The sequence below is a fragment of the Eucyclogobius newberryi genome, unplaced genomic scaffold (assembly GCF_026437365.1).
Source record: "Eucyclogobius newberryi isolate DKJ021-1_F unplaced genomic scaffold, fEucNew1.0.hap1 SCAF_18, whole genome shotgun sequence".
In the NCBI taxonomy this organism is placed as follows: domain Eukaryota; kingdom Metazoa; phylum Chordata; class Actinopteri; order Gobiiformes; family Gobiidae; genus Eucyclogobius; species Eucyclogobius newberryi.
Genome location: NW_027315812.1, coordinates 13,849,601 through 13,870,941, shown reverse-complemented (window position 1 = coordinate 13,870,941; position 21,341 = coordinate 13,849,601). Strand labels below are relative to the sequence as shown.

Genomic DNA, 21,341 nt, shown 5'->3' with positions numbered 1-21,341 from the left:
TCTTCCCAAACCTCCACTTGGCTGACATAATGAAGTCTAAAGAATAAAGTCTGGCGGTAATGTAACACTTGGATACCAGCCTCCATAAAACACAAAAGAAGAAAACTATGATATCATTTACCACAGCGACTATCTCACCAAACTACATCATAATTAGAAAAACATGAGGACCTACCATATAATAAGCTTTAAATATGATCCAGTTTTAAGCTTAACCCCATAGCATGATTTCATGGACATATAATTACAATTTCTGGGTTAAAATGTTGTTGAGTCCAACACATTCTTGCCTCTAGTGAATTGCTAAAAATACCTTGGAAATGGGCTCGCCTCTCCACAGATCTGACCTATAATTTGGCCTGATGGTGCCACCCGTTTGTGTCCATGGAGTTACTGTGGAACATTCTAGGCAAAGCAATAATAACTCCATGAAGACAGGCAGGTGATGGACCCTCCACCAGAAAAGTTACATAGTGGATCTTTAAACAGAAAATATAATAAAAAATTTACTGAAATTGGAATTTAAAAAAGCAAAACACATCTTTCGCATTTTGTCTTTTTTAATAAAAGATTAATCTTTTGTGTTGTTCTTTTTTACACAGTTTTAAGGCATCATGCACAAGAAAATAAGCTAAACTAAAGACTTACATCTACCAAAATGAGGCTCTAACATTTGTGTAACTGCTGTTAAAAATAAATTTGTACAAATATGGCATGTAAGCTGGCATGTCAGAGTATCTCAAAGCAGAACATGACCTGCTCTCACAGTACTTGTAAACATGGCTTTGAGCAAATCAGGGCTGAGTAAAAGACCGGAGAAAGGGAAAGCATGCTTAGATCTGGGGCTACATTTCCCTGAAAAGCATGCAACGCACTTTAAATCATATTTACAATGCTTTATTTTTACTCTCAAATGAGACACTTCTTTTAACTTGCTTTAAACTTAAGACATTGAAACTATTTTTTAGACATTAACAGACAGAAAGACAGTTGTGTCCACCATTTAGGCCCTAGAGTCCGTCATATTTGGTCATCTAAAAACACTGCAAGATTTTGAATACAGAAGTTCAAGTCATTTCCAGATTCACTCGCGAATGTATTATTTTAGCCTCGATAAAAACAAGTACCATTGACGACGGTACGATTACGCGTGACGGACGTTCGCACGAGTATTGAAAATCTTGCAGCGATGGCAGACGTCGAGGGTGGCGCCGGTAGCTTTGGCACAGACGGGTCTAGTTGTGCTTCTCCGTGGAACAGTGTGCGTTATACGATGTTGAAGACCATTGACAGATACTGTTCGTACGATACTTGGATCCAGCCGTCTTGATCTGTGTCGTACTGTCTGAAAACGTCAGTCAACCTCTGCAGAAGAGAGAGAACAGAGCGTCAAGTCTTCATTTGTACAGTGGAGACAAGAGTGGGTGTTTGGGGTCAAATCCTCATACATTTTACACTAAAAATGACATACTATATAATCAAAGAGTTTCACAATTGTATTATTGTATTGTATTTTTATTTTATTATTATTTTATTTTATTTTGTTATTTATTATTTATTTATTATGTATTATTTATTTATTGTATTTATTTTTATCATTGTATTATTTTTTTTTTTTTTACATTCTGGGGGAAAAAAAGGATTAATATGATTAAAAGTGTGGAAGCCTGCTCAGGACAAATCCACTACAGTATGAGGCAACTAAGACCTAACAACAAGACCTTAAATTCTTTTATAAACCAATAGCTTTTAACGACTTTGTGGTTCATGGTGTATCAGAAGCAGGAACTTTATAGGCCGCTAACTTATTAAAGCATTTCACAAAATTTTATGTATTAAATGTGTGTTTGGACCGGAAACAATAGTATTATGGACATAAGTTAGCACAGAGCTGGATACCCTCCGTTATGCAGTTAGACATAGAATTAAAATTTTATGTCCAAGTTTACGGGGGAGAATGAATGGGAATCTGATCTTGGGTGGACTTTGAAGTGGGCAGGACTGCTGAGCTTCATGATGTAACCGAGGGCCACAGCATGAGTACAAGACATTTACTAAAAACAGAATCACATTTCACAAGTCCTTTGAGAAGAAATAATAACTGAATATTGAACCAGCAGATCAAACTTTAAACCCTTAAGTGTTTCCATGTTGAGGAGGAAAATGAAGCAGAAATCCCTGAGCACAGTGACAGTAAATGGTGCTGAAGCTCTACCTGTAGTACGATACAGCACTGGATGAAGTCGTCAAACGCCACCTGGCTCTTTCTCTGGCGATCGAACTTCTCTATCAGCGTGCCGTAGAACTGGTCCGACAGACGGTAACCTAGGGAACGACGACGCCACGCAGTTCAAGAAAAGGTATGAATAAATACATCACGGATCTTCAGCAACAGCCGCTCAAAATCCAATTTAACTGAAATATAGAAACTCCAGGAATGTGTTAACAATTACTGCAATGTGTGTGACGTGGTAAAATAGTTAAATCTATCTTGTTTAAATAGTAAGAGTGTTTAAATAGTAAGAATAGAGTCTCAAACTTACACAGCAAACAGTTTCAATGTAAAGAAATAGTGACAAAGAGGCTTGAAACAAAAGACTACGGTACATTTGTTGTGTAAAATCTGATTTAACAGCTATTTTTTTGTTAGTTTATTCCTTTAATCCTTCAACAGTATTTTGAATCTACTTTTCAGACACTAATTAATAAGGCTTGTGTTACATTTGGCTGGATTAAGTTAAATTACCAAGTTTGGACTGATTTAGCCATTGCCAGTATGAGAAAATAATTGTTTGTACAGTAAAATTACAAAGGTTTATGGATGTCGTTCTCAAATCGAACCGTTCCAACCAGTTAGAATTGAGAAAGAAAGAAGATTTAAGCTGAAGAAAGCACTCACTGCACAGAGCCCGTCACCACTGCACAGCACGCTAAAGTGAATACACGTTTGCATACTTTGCTGCTCACCGAATCCCGTGAGAGCCTGTTTGAGCTCGTTTCTGTCGATGAAGCCCGAGTTGTCGCGGTCGTACGTCCTGAAGATGTTCTGCCAGTCCGTGATGTACTTCCACACGCCGGCGAACTCGTTGAAGTTAACGCCGCCTTTGTTTTCCCTGTCGAACATGGCTGCGGCGGAGAAGAGCAGATTTGAGCGCGTTTTAGAAGTGCAAGTCGGGAAATCGGTGAATAAAAATGAGGATGAACTTACAAAAACAAACTCTCACAATTGCAGACACATCATTTTAGTTTCAAAGTCGTTCAAGCCATTTCTTTAACCTTCTTATATGTTGTTTTTTGTGTATTATATTTAGTCTGGGCCAACCCGCTGCCTAAAGAGTACAAACATGTAGAGCACAATACTACGCTGCTCTCTTAGTTTGTAGTGAAACAGGTTTGTGGACGGATATCGTTTAATCTCTATTAGTGATGAACAACAAGACAACTAAGATGTTTTCACACATTTTACATTATTTAACAGCAATACAAGGTCCTTTCTTCACTCAAAACAGACCTGAGTTGACAATAAATACCCCAAAATCCACTTTTTGAAGTTACAGCTTTACAACTTGGGGCAGATATTATATTATGCGTTTTTCCTGCATGTCTAACGGTCCGTGAACGCAGCATAACTGTAGTGTATATAAAAGCAGTGTATATAAAACCAGTGAACCCGTAAAAGTGCACGCTTCTCCCCCGTGCGATTCAATCCAATTACCTCCCGACAAAGGGAGTGTTATCACAGGATGTGCTTCTCGCCGAGGGACTATCAAACAATGGACTTAGTGTGACGGTTTAGTGAGAACAGGAAGTGCTGGTATTGAACTCTGCAAATTACACGACAAAAAGTAAACAAAGTACAGCAGGCCAAGACATTTTCACTGTAAACTTTCAGGTTATTGAAACAAGCTAGGAGTGTATGCTAATTAGAGTTACACAATCATTTTAAGAATAAGTCAACATATGAAAAGAGGAAGTTTTTAAAATCAAGATTTCCATCCGAGAGTCATTTTCAATCTGATGGGCTAAGTTAACGAAGACTTGAAGCTTTTGGAACTTTCATCTTTTTAACTACAAATCTATACATCTGTCTCTTACTTACACAAGATTAGTGACATTAATTAAAATAAAATACAACCCGTGGCAGGTTTTGGATGATTATGCCATCTATACATTATAAAATAGGGCTGAAAAAGTAAATTGATTAATCGTAAATAATTTAAATTGTTGCTTTTGATGTAAAGCCTATTTTTTTTGTGAGTGTGCTCGATGATGTTCTCAAATTCAGAAAAGATCTCTAAACATCAGTGATTCCATCCCTCTACAGACATCACCTTTAACTTTACATTAAATCTCATACGACTTTGAACAAGATCAATAATTGTAATATTGGCCACTAAGTTTTTGTTTTTTTTATTGCGCTCTGCCAGTTTTGACTTGTTTCTGGAGGCACAGCTACATTTTTGTTTTGGTCTTATTTCTCCGAACCTAACGCAATAATGAGTTAATGTGGTCGCCATGGAGAGGACACAAACAAACACTGCTCACAAAGGGAAACAAGAGTGAACGTCAGAGTCAGCCGACACTTACAGATGATGGAGCGGACGGTCACAGGGTTAAAGGGAGTCCACGTGCCTGAGGAGAGGAAAAACACAAGAAGGTATAAAACATTAGCCATAATAACTAACGTCCCAGTCCAAATCAATGCAATGTGTAGTCAATAAAAAGAGCTGTGATCTAATATAAACATAGGAGAGTCATTTGGAGTAGCGTTTTATCAACTACCTCAGATCCAGCTTCTTTCCTGACTATTCTTATGATTTTTAAAAGGTGTTTAAGTTTTTAACATTTAGAATAGAGGTCAATATGTTTAAATATAGAAAGTATCGTGAATACTGTATGCAAAATTCTGGTATATTTGAAAATACTGCAAAAAAAAAAAAGCAGATTAAAGACAAACATGGAACAAATGTACAGTAAATCTTTCAAATGCAGATATAAAGGATATTTCAGTTTGACTTCTTTCTAATATGAACGCTCAACCAATACGTTTAAAGACTTATTTTAATTTAAAAAAATAAGTATAATAATGATAATCAATAAGTCACTATCGCCCACTTCTACCTTGAATAAGCAACGGCAGCATGTATCTATAATGAAAACACTTAAACAAATATATTCATCACCATTATTACAGCACTCGACTCACAGTGGCAAACTACAGTAGCCCAGGATGGACAAAACTCCCACAGGAATGACACAGGTGCGTAAGCAGCTGCCGCACTATAACAAATTGCCATTTCATGCTTGAACATTATGTCACCACTGATATATTATTACGTTTTTATTCCACTTTCGTGTTTGGATGCAGTGTTTTTCTATTTGCGGACAGACGGAGACGGATTCCCCTCTGGAGCCGATCGAATTCTCAGTAAACAAGAGGCACAAATCACATTAGGACGACGTCGTATGACAGACAAGCCACTCTTAATGGACAAGACACTGCACTCAGCACAAATATTAGGGATAAACAACAATAAAAACACTTAAAAATATAAGTGGTGGTAGTTGATGAGAAAATCTCCCGTTGACACACGATTAAAAAAAATTGTCTGGTAAATCTAACTGTTCCTTTATGAACTTTCTAAATGAAAAGAGTTTTGACTGGAATGTTCCACAGTATGGCATTAAACGCATCAGGCCAGATCTGTGGAGAGGCCACTTTGCTCACACAGATAAGAGTGTACGTTTTCAATGTATTTGTAAAGCAATGTAAATATCTGTAGCGATATATATGAGTAGGTGACGGACCCTCTACTAATTTATACAGTGCACCTTTAATATGATATTCAAATACCAGATAAAAAGTGCTGTATATGTAAATTTACTGGTTTGGAGAAAAATCTATTCTATTCTATTCTAAACCCTAAATGAAAACCCTTTAAAATTGACAGTTATCAATCCATAGATTAATCTCGAGATAACTCTAATTGGTTTAATGAAGGTCAAGAGTTCATTGGTTTAGATCGGTATGGTTTTAGTACGAGCAAAAAGAAATAGCGGCAGTGTAATTACTTATTGCTAAAAAACGACAAAAGTAAGACTAGGAAGAAAAGAGTGGGAACAACTCCAGCCGCGTGTTTTTATTTTCAGAAACACCAACGCGCTACAAAGTCTGCAGAATATCACAGCGTACTTTTCGTCATTCCCTTTGATTCACACATTCATAGCTTCCCCAGCGTAAGCACATCGAAACTAAAAGCTAAAATAGGTGAAAACGTCCAATGCCACGCTGTGTAGAAAAGTGCAGAATGCAGAAACTGAACTGAAGAAAGAGGTAAGAAACTGGACAGAAATAGTGGCGTTTTAGTTTTGGCTCGAGCCCGAGACGTTTCCTCACTTGTCCTTGTGGTGCTGATTTATTGATGGGTCGGTCCCGTCTTATGCTGGAGTTTTCCTACAGGGACTAGAAGGCCCGGGGCCCTCTCTGAAGACAGGAGCCACAATCTATATTCCTCCAGTGTCGTCCTGAAAGCTCATCCGAGGCTCCAGTGTAGCTCCACAATATCGACTCGTTTGTGACTGCGCTGCTTACACGCTCCACTGCCCCACTTAATGGAAACTGGGCTTTTACGTCAATCTAGAAGCACACGGTTACGTTCTAAACAAAATATCATCATCAAAGTGGAAGTGTTCTCATTTTAAGATACCTTTTTCCCCCTCTGGCTCTTTTAACACCGCATGAGTTGTGTGATCTTCTGTTATTCATTATTGTTAATCTATTTTATGTCTTGTACAGTTTTTTTTATCTAATTCATTGCTTTCATTCCTTTTTTGTACCGATTGATCTTATTAGGCCTAGTTCCATTTGTTTGAAATTATGTTTTTTTATACTTCTATTTCAGAGCTAAATGTCTGTTTTATATTGCTCTTATTGTGAAAAACTTGTTTATAAAATGTGCTTTTCAAATGAAGTTGGACTAGATTCAACGAAGCTAAATGTCTCTCAATTTGTCCTTAAAACTAATTAAACGAACAATAAATGTACAGCTATAAACAGTAGAACAGGAATCGGTTTAATCGTGACGAAACCACCAGGAAAAAGAGCAAAAGAAATATAACTTTGACAAGTCCAATTGATCATGTTGACCGCTAAAATAGTCATTAGTCGCAACCCAATCGCAGAGTATCGATAATCTATAAAAATGCTAATGCTGCAGGTTATTTGTATTCGGAGTAGAGTTAGACAGAGAAAACATAATTCATAATAAGTGTGTTTTGTTGAAGCCAAATTGTCTCTAACCAAATCAAATGCTTACTTACAATTTTTATTGTTTTCTAAATGGCAATGTATCAAAAGAAGATTGTGAATTGTGGGCATGTATAATCAATAATCGAGACAAATGAATGAAAAATGTATATTATAAGCTAAACATCAGAGGATATTAGTGCTGAGCTTGTTCACTGATCTTATCTTATTACCTCATCACTGCCATAACCACACATTTATTACAATTATTACTTATTTTCCTAACATCATAATAACCCAAATAACATCAATGATCAGCTTAAGCACAATCAATTTACACATTTTGTTGCATGAGACGTTTTCAAGCCTCTCAACATCTAACATTGACCAATCAATAAATCAGTTGTGAAAATGACTGTCTGAAAGCAGCAAAGGTCAACCATCTTTCAGCACCACAAAATACTAGGGCCAGAAACATTGCAGTTTAATTATTGCATATTTTAATTCAAGCGTCAGTCAGTTCACCGTGTGAGTGCACAAAAGGCCAAGAGCGTAAACATTTGAGAGAACGCAACAGAATTATTAACTGATAGACTAAAATGCTGTAGGAAACACGCGCAGTTCTGTAGAAATCTGTAGCACAGGCAAAGCAGGTCTGTTTAATTCTCTGCAAATGTCCTTGGCTGGAATATGATACATGGATATATGAAGACTTTTGTAATTGATTGATCATGTGAAATTGTGTTTTGTACCATTAAAAACAAATAAATATGTCTTTCAATATTCATTTCCTGAACATAAACAATTCAGACTATTTTAAGCAGCTCTATCAATCTGAAATAGTGTTGCCACAATACAAAACATTGAATTTAGCTTTAGCAAGAGCATTCAAAAACGTTTTTCAGTACAGGTTTTAGTATCACTTAGTATCTGTTTTTTGAAACTTTTGCCAACCTTAACCTCAACTCTGTCAGTAAAACATGTGGGTTGAAGCGGAGGATTGGCTGTGGATTTCTCGATTAAAAGCATATCAAACACATCTCAGACGATCACAAATGACAAATTAATCTTCACGTTGATTAAAATCAGCTCGCTTGCACGGCCCTGTGTCATTATATCCCTAAAATAACTGCAGCTTTTGCTATTTTTAACAGCGCTTTGGATCATTTCATCCATCAGCTCGACTACAAAACGACTTAAACGTCACCACAGCTTCTACATCAAGCCACATTCACTGAACCAAAGAAAAAATGAGAAAAAACGCGTTGCCCTTTTCCCTCCCGCCGCACACAGGTCTAACACGGGGCCCACAGCGGGAGCAGAAGGGTCAGTGGTGTGGGCCAGACTGAGGTGGCCCCGTGTGGTGGAGATGTTTGCGAGTCCAGTAGCTCTTCGGGACAATGCGCCCTCTGTCCCCATGAACACACTGCGCTCTGTAACGGAGCCAACTGCCAGTAAAGCGGACGGGACGAGGGGCCGAGGTGCGCGTGGGGCGAGGAAAGAGTCGGGGGAAAAACAGTTACTGAGTTTGACCAGGGTGTATTTAACGGCCGTAATGTAAGTGAGGCCTGTTCGCAAATACAAGGCATGGAAAAGCTTTGAGTGTCAATCCCAAGCCCGGAGAAATGGAAAGAGGGCTGTGAAAGGAATCTGTTTTTCTGATCATGGAGCTGAATAAAGACTTATTTTCACGTCAACAACTGTACAGCACTTTGGAAACTGTTTATACATTTAGCTAGTATTTAAATCAGAGTTGTAGTACTCCAACTCCAGACACGGATGACTTGACACATTTGTGAAGGCAGTGACTCGGGGCCTCAAATAAAATGGTTTTACGTCACTCAAAGCAATGAATTAACAGCAGATGATTTGAAGGTTCATTATGAGGTTAAAGTTAAGCGCTTTAATCATATACTAATATATTTTATTGTAATAACACATCACCAAGGGCCAACATGACATTTTTTGGATGTAACAGAACAGAACAAGCAGACTCCACACAGAAGACGCCGCCCAGTGCCCCCACAAGAGCTACATTTACTTTAATAGTCTGTTTTCCATCCGGCTGGTAAAAGTCACATATGCCACAGAGTGAATGGTCAGTGCAGTGGAAATGTCCTGCTGGTTTTTTATTCAGGAAACGTCTCTGATGCGGCTCACACCATTGGTTCATTGCTCCTCTGTGAATGCAAATGACCTGCTCGCCGTGGTGCCGTCATGGCTCACCAGGTGAAACGTGTCCCACATAAAGTGAACAAGCAGCAGGGCGACTTTACAATGACTTCCCATGCACCCAAGAATAAGTACAAACAACTACAAAAGTCAAACGTATTCAATCTTTTTCTATTATTCTTCACAACCAACTAATATAATCCCAAACTAAAAATAAGAAATAAAACATGCAATTATATTTTTTTTGATGAATAAACAGTCTATCAGCACTATTTGAGGTATGTATTGGCCACAATCCAGTACATATCAGTTTAGATGATATCCTGTTTGGGCATTTAAATGTATGTAATTTGATAAATTGAAAAATATTCTTAAAATCTATTCAACGCAATTCAAGAACTGATGGTTTATGAAGGAGATTGTTGTATATTCACCATTGAACTGTAGTTGTTCCCATGGGTAACAAAAGTTCACTTTATAAAGCATAACCATTATCACATGTGCCTAATCTGTTTACTAACAAATAGTTCTCAGACATCTAATTTGAGAGCAAATCTAACCGTCTCCGTCATCATTCTGCTTCCACTGTGTCTCATGAATCAGTCAGAATAAGTCCAAACAGCTGAACACAGAAAGATCTTCTCTGTCAACTCAACTGGAATACACAAAATACTACAAATGTTGACTGTAGCTTTACATTATTGAACCTGCTCTTTCTTTCCAGAATTCTGGGCTAAATCTCCAATCTGCACAGAAAGCGCCCTCACTCACTCAGTCATGTCAGCAATTTCAGAGGCTATTACTTCTCCTACAGTGAAATAAATAACTGGGGAGAGCATAAATCTGTGAGCAGGGTGCATGATGCGCAGCGTGTGTCTATTAAGGGAACCGTGCCTGTAGTGTTCCATATTAAACCCCCAAATGCATCGGACACAGTGGGTCTTATCAGATCGTCACAACATTGGGACGCGGAGGCAGCGGAAATGTAGTAAAAGTGATGGAGGACAAAGTAAAGGACAAACAGCAGGCTCTGCACTGGTGCCACAGTCTCCGGAGGGATGAGAGAAGAGGTAATGAGAAGAAACAAGAGAGGGGAACAAAAGGCTGCATGACTGGACACATTTGACTGTGCTTTTCTCATCTAAAAGGTGCACTATGTAACCTGTTTAGAGAGTAGTTTTCTGTACTTTTAGCAGTGATCATTAAACTGGTGTGAGTTGGCTTGTCAAAAAAAAAGCTAAATATTGAAGAGGTTGTACTGGAACCACTGATTTTGCAAAGTTTAAGTCAATAAAATGTTTCATAGTGCAGCCCATATACTCGACTGACAGAGTTCACTTCACACTGTGCTCAGGGACTTTCATTCTCCCAAAACAATTTATCTAGTGCACTTTTGGAGCCACAAGATAGACCTTTGAACGTCACTCACACTATGATTTGACAGTTTTTCGACCCAACCGGTAGCAGCCGTTATTACTAGGAGATTGCACACCAACAAACAATATGAAAATGTAATCAACGTCAATAAAAAACCTAAAGTGTTTGCTGCTTTTCTATTAAGCCACTGACGCAAAGATCGTTTACAGGTACATTAATTTGATCGTACAAATGAGCTTTTGATCGTACAAATGAGCTTTTGATCGTACAAATGAGCTTTTGATCGTACAAATGAGCTTTTGATCGTACAAATGAGCTTTTGATCGTACAAATGAGCGGCTGCAACAAAATAATTTCTAAATGAAAAAAATTACACGAAATGAAAGCTCTAAATTAAGGGAGCCGTGATTCTTTCTTAGACTTTACAGTGGTCGCTCATGCTCATAGTGAAATTTCAAATGCAGAGCACAAATTTCCCTATTTCTACAATAAAATGTACCTTCACCATAGTTTTCTCCCTTAAAGTCTTAAAAAAAATTTACAATAAATAACCAACAATATACAAAATTGCACTTGATCAATAAACATTTAAAAGGAACAACAAAATAACCAATCACATTAAATAGCTTCTATCATTTTGACTCCAAGCGCTGCAATAAAGTTTCATTACCCAAATTTCAAACAATGAAAAGAGGAAGTATGCATTTAAATTTATCCAACTACTTCCTAGCTCTCAAAAACCCTTTGGCATGTCGTTAATATTATACTGTATTATGTATGTACTTTAGAACAGAATTTCATGCGGAAAAGTAAGTGGAAGACATGTAATGACGTACTCGGTTACAAGAATAAAGTCTGGTACCCAAGTTTAAACAACTAAACAAGTATCACCTGTGAAAAACCCTGATAAACCGATTCCTTAGCTTAAAAATACAATTCAAAACAAGCCACCAAAAGACCGTAGCTGTAGCTTTGACTCTGCAGTCCAAACTGTCCTTTGCCTCCAGGGCTCTGACAGTGTCTGCACTGCGCCGCCCCGAGGGAGGAGCAGATAAAAGTGCAAAATGGATGATCCGTTTGCAGGTCAATAAAGCTTTCACAGGGCTTGGTGGTTTTAGTGAGAGGACTGCAGGACAGGGAAATGCAGTTCAGCTCCACTGGCTCGGTTTCATATCGCACCGAGTTTAATGAAGTGGCCAAGACGGGACTAAGAAAACCTGCAACAACAAGCGCTGTCCTGAGGAGCGCCAAGGCCAGAGGAAAGGCAATACTTAAGCGCATTTCATAACACAATGTGGGTTTCTGTAGGCAGGTGAATAGTTTGTATGGGAACAATGCAAAAAATTAAACCTGAGTATTGACTTCTGAACTTGTAAGTTAATAATTGCAAAACAAGACATTCTAGGAACATTAATTGCAAAGCAGGCAAGGGAAAAGAAAAATCCCACAAAATGTACCAGATGGGGTCCAGCTGCACATTTAATTACACTTAATGTTCATTTACCAATTGGCTGGAGTTGGTATCTTTTCTAAACTAATCTTGCAACTGCATAGAATCTGCAATAATTCTTAAAGTAGACAATCGTTCAACGTACCAAATATAAGTTATTTCACCCTTAGACACAACACTTAACCTTTTCCACCTTTTCTAATTGTACATTCTTGAGTGGAGAGACATGAGTGAGCAGAATGCTAAGCGCTAATGCTGCTGATGCTACAAGAAAGCACTGTTATTGTATCAGTCCCACATCGTTTCACGTCGGCCGCACTCGCAGACACTAACAGACTCATCAGTATGCCGGGCCAAAGCACTGCGTCGTTTGATAAGTGGCTTCACTCTGCTGCGGCTGCTGTTGTTTCTGGTTTTCCACTCTCATTTTGAGTCCGAAAAAAGAGGAGTTATCTGTATCTGGGGTCTTTGCACAGCTGCCCGGGTTTTTGAGAGAATTGCTGCCAAAAACGGAACGGGAACACGTTATAAATTAATGAGACCGCAAACATCATCAGCCGCCGCATTTGCCAAGGCCCAAACTGTCCATCATAAATCTTATATTACTTTATGCAAATAGAGCAAGGTCAAGAAGTGAGTCTCTAAAAACGATGTCGAAACTCATAAGTAACTCGTAAACTCGTAATAAGCCGGTCCAAGTCCTGTCTGAGTTGTATCTAAAGTCAAATTTAGTCCCGTTTTAGTCCAGGACGAGTGTTTGGGTGCGTGCGCGTAGAGCACAACAAAACCGGGACTAAATTGGGAGTAAACCTGGAACTAATTCAAGACTAAACCAGGAGGAGAGAATAACCAAAACCATGTCTACATCAGGACTAAACTGGGCTCAAAACAGGACCAAATCGTGGCGAGTCGTTGCATTCACACTGGTCCTGCTTTGCTAGGTTTAGTCACCGTTTTGATGTTGTGTGTACAACTGTGAACACACCCAAAGTTTAGACCCGATTTTGTCCTGGACTGGTTCAGATTTGGGATGCGTTCACAGTTGTACTTCACAGTTTAATTCGGATGTAGACATTACTTGGTCCTGTTTAAGTCCTGGTTTAACCCCGGGGTTTAGCCTTGTTTGAATGTGGTTTTAATGCAAGTGAACCTAGCCTTAGTTTATACTTGGTCCTGTTATAGTCCTATACTTCTGGTTAACTCAATCCTATACCTGACTTCTTATTATGGATTTGTAATCTTCGACCCTCTTGATTCAAACAGACTAAACAATGAAAGATGGCACTTTGAACCCACATCTTTTCCCAGCTGGTACTTGGCGTTAACCCGATTCACTTGCGGGCGAAGACAATGGCCTGTATCATTATTCGACCCTGTTCTTCAAGCTGCCTGCTGAATCACAAGCGCCATCTATTTTTCCATCTGCGCCCAGACGAGAAGTGAACCTAATCCCGTTTGAAACATCCTCCTCTCCAGCTTCACAAGATTAAGAGCATTGCACTTCCATCGCAGCATCTGAAATCCCGGGGTTACGTGTGGGGCTTTTCAAGTCAATTTTCTTTTTCTTTCACACAGAGCCACTGCGGCCTTCAACAGTCTCTTTGTTCAATTTATAATCACAAAGATTCCCTAACAAAGTTTAAAGGGGACTTTCAAAATAGGACTACTTTTACTCATATTTATTCAAGGATTATTTGTAGTTTGAAATACTTTCAATTGAGGACATTTTAAGTCCTCATTTTAAGGTTGAGTAGTCAGTATTTTCCTCATGGTGGTCAATATTTCTTATCTGCGCATTGACAAAAGATTGAAAATCCACACATCAGCAGTTCGCCATGGTAACAACCACTTATGGAGGTACATGGGCGGGTCTTCTTCATTAATAATTATGCAGGAGCCATCAATCACTGTCAAAACGAGAACAGGGCTTCAAACATGCAGTGCACCACACTACTGCATTTTAGGTCAAAGTGAATCATTGAACTCTGTTGATTGGATATCAAGTTCTCATACAGTATATGTTTTTATTACAAGTTAAGATGGTTAATGGTATACAAATTGCCAAGTTTTCGTTTCTTGATTTGGACAAACCTGGCCCATTACATCCCGGCTTTACTCGGGAGAAAAATGTTTTTTGTTTTGTTTTTAAATGTAGTTTCATAGCGACATAATGAAGAAGCTCTTCTTACTTCTTACAGTTACTCATGGAGTTATTTAATGTGGACTTAATGCATTAGTAAAGCATTAGTGGCCCACTTTGCAACGTTGATCCGTGAAAAGAACTTGATAAATAAAATGTACATGTGCATTTACAGTTGTACAAGTTTTATCTAGGTTTTTAGACCACTTTAGTCCAGCTGTAGAGTGGGTTGGACTCCAAAAGCGGAGAGAGGAGACGAGCGCGAAGGAGACGAGCGCGAAGGAAACAAGCGTATTGTGGCCATATAGAAGACGTGTGTGAGGGGCACAGAGGCAGACGTGTGTGAGGGGCACAGAGGCAGACGTGTGTGAGGGGCACAGAGGCAGACGTGCGAGAGGGGCACAGAGGCAGACGTGCGAGAGGGGCACAGAGGCAGACGTGCGTGAGGGGCACAGAGGCAGACGTGTGAGAGAGGGGCACAGAGGCAGACGTGTGAGAGAGGGGCACAGAGGCAGATGTGTGAGAGGGGCACAGAGGCAGACGTGTGTGAGAGGGGCACAGAGGCAGACGTGTGAGAGGGGCACAGAGGCAGACGTGTGAGAGGGGCACAGAGGCAGACGTGTGAGAGGGGCACAGAGGCAGACGTGTGTGAGAGGGGCACAGAGGCAGACGTGTGTGAGAGGGGCACAGAGGCAGACGTGTGAGAGGGGCACAGAGGCAGACGTGTGAGAGGGGCACAGAGGCAGACGTGCGAGAGGGGCACAGAGGCAGACGTGTGAGAGAGGGGCACAGAGGCAGACGTGTGAGAGAGGGGCACAGAGGCAGACGTGTGAGAGAGGGGCACAGAGGCAGACGTGTGAGAGAGGGGCACAGAGGCAGACGTGTGAGAGAGGGGCACAGAGGCAGACGTGTGAGAGAGGGGCACAGAGGCAGACGTGTGTGAGGGGCACAGAGGCAGACGTGTGTGTGAGGGGCACAGAGGCAGACGTGTGTGTGAGGGGCACAGAGGCAGACGTGTGTGTGAGGGGCACAGAGGCAGACGAGTGTGTGAGGGGCACAGAGGCAGACGTGTGAGAGAGGGGCACAGAGGCAGACGTGTGAGCGAGGGGCACAGAGGCAGACGTGTGTGAGAGGGGCACAGAGGCAGGCGTGTGTGAGAGGGGCACAGAGGCAGACGTGTGTGAGAGGGGCACAGAGGCAGACGTGTGTGAGAGGGGCACAGAGGCAGACGTGTGTGAGAGGGGCACAGAGGCAGAAATGTGTGAGGGGCACAGAGGCAGACGTGTGAGGGGCACAGAGGCAGAATGAAGCAGGTGGATCATGCAAAAGAGAAAATGTTCTTTAGCCACTGGGGTCAGGACACTTGAACGCTCAAGTCAAACGTTACTAAAAGGACGAAAAGACCGTCGGTCACAGTCGGAAACGATACGCACCATTCGATAGCGCCTGCTGCAGCTCTGAGTCCGATATCACTCCACTGCGGTCCTTGTCAACCCTGGGGAAAGAAAGAAAAGATTAGATACCACTTTACACGTCCGCTCTCCCGCTGTAGTCACAATAGCTGCGGGCCCAAGACACTCGCCGTTTGTAACTTAATCCTGACGTGCGCACGCTCAGGTTTCAACGCTACAGGGGGATGAATAGGGAGTCTGAGTGGAAATTTGTAGGCTCACTGCTCCCCTGGGACGAACAGGCCAAGTCTCAGTGTGAGTTCTGATCCCGGGACACTGAAGTGAAACTAATGTGGGCAATGATGGCGCCCGCCAGGTGTAGGATTACAGACGGAGTAGTGTAGGTGTGTTTACACAGTGATTTACATCTTGGGAAGGAAATGAGTCAAATGAATTACATTAGTCCAGACTTAAGGTTGGGAAATGAAACGTAAATGTTTCAGTCAATACCCGAACATGAATGTGGTATTTTGTCTAATCATTTACACAAACTGGAAGCAGCAGCAGAAGTGGTCAATATATTTCAAATTTAGATGATGAACAATAAAAATAAAAATGAAACAATGTCATGTTGGAAACTCTCAGGTATAATGTGATTATTTCTGGGCTTCTGGGATTAATTTCATAAGCATTTCATATTTGTTTGGTAATACACCTCAACTACTAAGTTTAAAGTGGATGTTTTAACACATTTTTGTTGGACTAAATATCGTCTGAATGTTATTGGTATACTAATATAGAGATATTCATTTTTGTCACAATAGCTCCAAACTGGACGCTATGCTGATGTGACAATAAATACAATATTGAAACATCTCAAAAGGTAATGCTGGATCATATATAGCTATAGCTTATTACATACTCACTAACTTGCATGCAGCAGCACACTGTGGGCAAACAAAATTAACACAATAATACCATGTCAAATAAGGAGGTGCAATTAACACTGCCCTGCAACATAAAGACTTGTACAACAAGTTCAACTTCTCTCCTCTGAAGATGGATACAGGATTAAACTTGGCCTTCACGATCTTTGGATCACAGCATTTCAAATACATTTTGTTTAAATAAAAAATCTAAATCCAATCTAGATTGTAAGATAAAAGCTTCAACGATTATTCATGATTACCAAGACTGTGACTAAACAGAAGTGAAAAACAGCCAGATAAAAAGGTTATTTACATTCAAGTCTATTTTTGGAATATAGACTGAACTAAGACTTCATTTCGCTTCAATTAAAATAGTCACAATTATAATTTTTTAGTTCTTCCGATTATATTGTGAATTCTTGGTCGACTAAAGACATGCCCTGTACATCAAGTAGTCGACTAAACTGGGGTTGTGGCGGTGGCAAAAGTACAAAGTATTACAATGATCTAACCGTGTATCTGATCTAAACTGCACTCACAAGATGACACCTCACGCCTCGCTTCTTCCATTATGCTGTTGTCCCTAAAACCTCAATAATCTTCATGATATGATTAGTTTTACATTTGAATCGCCTAAAACGCCATTGATTAATTAATTGACTAACGATTAACTGGTAAAGTAAGTGCATGACATGTTAAAAGTTACTCATAACACTAGATCTGTCTGTACGAACAACAAGAACTCACTGTATGGAGTGAATTTATCATTGAACCACACCAAAGTCACCAACATTCCTGACCTATGTTTCCTGAGTCATACGAGCAGGACAATAACTTCAACGAGTTTCCAAATGGGTCAACATTTCTGTCTCCTTTGCACTACAGGGTTGGTCAGTGCCAAAAATAACGGAGTTCAGTTTTGTGAATGTAGCGCCGTCGAATGCCTCTCGTGACTCAGTCGTTCCTTAGCAACTGCTCCGGCCCGACCAGTCCACTCGAGCGCACACACAAACACAGAGCGAATTCCTGTACAGAGAAAACAGATGGGAGGGTCCGTGGTCGCTTAGGGATTCCCCCGGTGAAAAACGCGGGGCCGAACCAGAGCGGACTTTGTGGCTTTTCAATGTGGACTTAAGTACGTCCGTCAATGCTGGTCGCTTGAATTTTCCCGTACGAAAACAAATACACGATGCAGAGGTTAACTGGCTGCTTGCTCTCCCCGGCTTGAGAAAACATTACTGGCATAAGGAGGGCTTTATTGCAAAAAGGTGTGAAGTTGTACCGTCAGCAAGGGCACCCAGCCTTTACCAAACATTGATTGATTAACCCGAAAATGCACGCACAGTATTGCCTTTTTCCTGTATAACCTTGTACTTTTCTATGAAGGTTTTATCCCAGTGAAGGAAGCATTAGGTGAGGTGTTAAAAACATATTTAGTGTGAGCCACGGTTCGAAAACAGAGCAAGCTTGTAGTAGTATGGAGCACTGAGGAGGCTTGAAACACAAAACATATGCGGCCGTTAAAAATGTCCCATGTTTCACTGTTTCCAATGAGCAAGGAGGTTGGAATACGAAGTGGAGCGCAAAGTCCGCCCCGACTTTCCACATAAACACGCCTTTGTGACGTCATGACGAGAGGAAACTTCCAAGTCAGAACAAGAAAACCACTAAATATAGGTTAAAGGTATTGACGCTAAACCAAACTGTCTATAGAGTACAGTGTAGATGACATCAAAACATTATCAATATGAACAAAATCTGTTAACCCTGTAGTTTAGACCTCTACAAACTGTTCAAGATTCTTTTATTAGTTTGTATTTCAGTCCACTCTCAAATGTAAATGCTCCTGGATGTGTTGACAAAGTGCACTGTTAACTGAACATTGAGTTTAATGTATAAACCAATACAATGCAATACTTACAACAGTCCCAATGGGTGTAAGTATTGAACTAATTACATCAACACAGCTATTGTACTCCACAAGCCGCATAGCTACAGTCTAATCTACCCACACATGATGACATGAACCTTATCTTGTTCTAAAAGGCCAAAGCGCGGACATACTTGTCATACCGACCTCATACTTTGTAGAACTGTCAAAAAACGACTGAACGACAGTGACATTGAGTAGGTGCAGTGCAGCGCTTAATTTGGATAACTCCACCCTAAGTCCAAGTTTCAACCTCAGAGTCTAAAAAATAAATTGAACAATACATATAAAAGTAGGAATGTTGTTGAAATACTAACATGTTAACGTTTAAAGCAAAAGAGTCACTTAAGAGGCATCTGTGCCACATAACTCTCAGCAGAAAAACTATAATGCCGTCTAATTAGAAAGGCTACAAGACAATAGGATTAAACAAATGGGTTTTTAAGCGTGATGTTGAGTCATAAGTTATGACTCTAGTATGTGCATGTTTATGACCAAAAGCCCTCTCACAGCAGCTCTATGCGCCACTGACTTGGAGATCACATGACCAAAGGGAATTCCAGCACCGCTCTGTCAAATTGTGTCCAAGAGGCAGCGGACAACCAGCCACTCAATGTCACACGGCTCGCCCTACATCTCCGCTTCTATTTGGGGGGAGAAATGGACACGAAAAATGAAGCCTGGCTATAAATACTGTAAATATGCGGCGTGTGCTCCCACTCCCGCACATAAATAATTCGTTGGGGTGTTTCAAAGCGCACAATGATGCCTGCAGCATTTCAATGTTGTGAGAAAGCAAAGCGGAGAGGAAAATCCTCTGCAGTATTACATAACGCACACATTGTAGCGTTTACTTAGCACCAAGACGTATCAGTGATTTCCCCTGGACTTTGAGCGTTGTGACTGATTCCGTCACACTTTTGTTTGGGGACTGTTTGAAGTGACGAATAAAGCCGTCATTCGCTCAGTGGCGCGGTTGAGATTATTGTGCCGATTGTACGTACAAAGATTCATCCCAATACATTTATTTGAAGACTATGCATACAGTTTGACAGTTAATTTTCATCACAACACGTTTTGGCTGACACTCTCCTTCTTCCATTTCCTCTTACACTGATAAATTAAAGATGAGCATATTTTTAGATACTTGAAAACTTGCCTCAATAATGATCTTTGAGAGGGCATCTAGAATTCCTTGTACAAAAAACTGATAGACTTAATAGTTAAAGAGTGAGCGACCAGCCCTGGCAGGTACATTTCTGCATGTAAATGTGTACTAAAGCATGAGTAGGCAATGCTGCAAGTAGTAGGCTTAGTATATGTGTAGTAATAGCTAAATCTGTACACCTTTAGTCGTTTAGTCGATTATTCTGACTTAGTGGACCAAATTATTCATTAAGCAATAAATTTTATCGCAATTATATAAAGGATTTAAAAGAACATGAGCAGAAAGGAGTGAAACAGTGCGATTTTGCTGGAGTTTAGGGAGTGAATGGTGACTTGTTTATCCTTTTTACAATCAAATATGCCGTTTATAAGCACTTCTTCTTATAATAGTTGTTTTAGCGTCAACGCCTCAACCTCCTGGTTAAATAAAGGTCAATACAACAAAAAAATGAATCAAAATCGAGATCATAGATGTGCAATTTTCCAGTGCCATGCCACACCACGCCCCTTTTAATCGACGAATCGGTGCACAGGGCATGTATTTAGTCGACCATGAATGTCTTTAATCGACCATGAATGTCTTTAATCGACCACGAATATCTTTAGTCGATTACTGCTCTAGTTAAAGCCTTACGTGATTTTGTGACACTGGTGTCGTAAGCTGAAGTATGGTAAGTACGGTAAACCCGGTAGCAGGAAGCCCCCGGTGGCACTATATAACCTTACACTGGACAAATCACTCATTTCACTACAATAGCACTCAGTCTTGTTCGCGATAGTAATTTGAAAAAAGCGACTGTCATTCCAAATAAAACACAGATTTGGAGATCATCATCAGAAGAGGAGCACCGTGTTCCGTCTCGTACGAAATGACAGCGCTTTTGACAGTCACAAGGCGGAGTAAACGCGAAAACACACACTCACCTCTGAAAGATATTCCACAGGAAGCCCTGGTCGGGCGGTTGGCTAATTTGCGGCGGCGGTCGGTACGGACTGTGATACGCCATGTTTTTAAAGGGTGAGAACGTCTCGAGGTGTGCAAATGTTCAAGACCGACGCGCCGTCCTCCCCGTCGTCTCCGCGTCGTCCCCGGTCGTCCCGCCGTGGAGTGATTTAGAGCTCGTCTTCTGCTCGTCTGTCATGCCTCCTCCGCCTCTCCCTTCAGGGGCGTGGCCAAAACCATTCACCACTTCCTTAATGACGTCACGTGTTCTTCTGGGGGGGAAATAGCTTCACTAAATCCATAAACAAAGTGCAGCATATACAAATGAATCGATAAATAATTTTCAATGTGTTTTTTAATAATCGAGTTCACCGGGGTCAAGTCAACTAAACTAATAAAATCGTCTTCATTAAATTATTGCTCAAAAAATAGTCAGACATGCACGTGGATTGACTTTACAATGACGTTCACGGCGGAGAATTAAGAGGTTTTGGCCGTGTTCACTGGCAATCGTATTCCTCAGCTCCTCGTGTTTCATTGTTTACTAGTTACGTTTAGAAAGATAGGCGTCGGAGTTAAATTACCTAATTAAAGCT

At 40.4% G+C, this 21,341-nt stretch overlaps 1 protein-coding gene across 2 annotated transcripts; it reads right to left on the bottom strand.

Moving 5' to 3' along the window:
• Positions 1-542: 542 nt before the first annotated feature.
• pdcd6 (programmed cell death 6) lies at positions 543-20,981 on the bottom strand. 2 transcript variants are annotated; one of them, XM_072450588.1, is made up of 6 exons: positions 20,727-20,981; positions 15,819-15,880; positions 4,588-4,632; positions 2,956-3,126; positions 2,216-2,325; positions 543-1,365 (listed from the first exon to the last, which is right to left on the bottom strand). In XM_072450588.1, the coding sequence occupies exons 1-6, from the start codon at positions 20,807-20,809 to the stop codon at positions 1,267-1,269; spliced, it is 570 nt and encodes a 189-aa protein (XP_072306689.1). In that variant the 5' UTR covers positions 20,810-20,981; the 3' UTR covers positions 543-1,266. The 2 variants fall into 2 exon arrangements, with proteins under 2 accessions (XP_072306689.1, XP_072306690.1); XM_072450589.1 differs by having other exon boundaries at positions 2,968-3,126.
• Between the last annotated feature and the right edge of the window lie 360 nt (positions 20,982-21,341).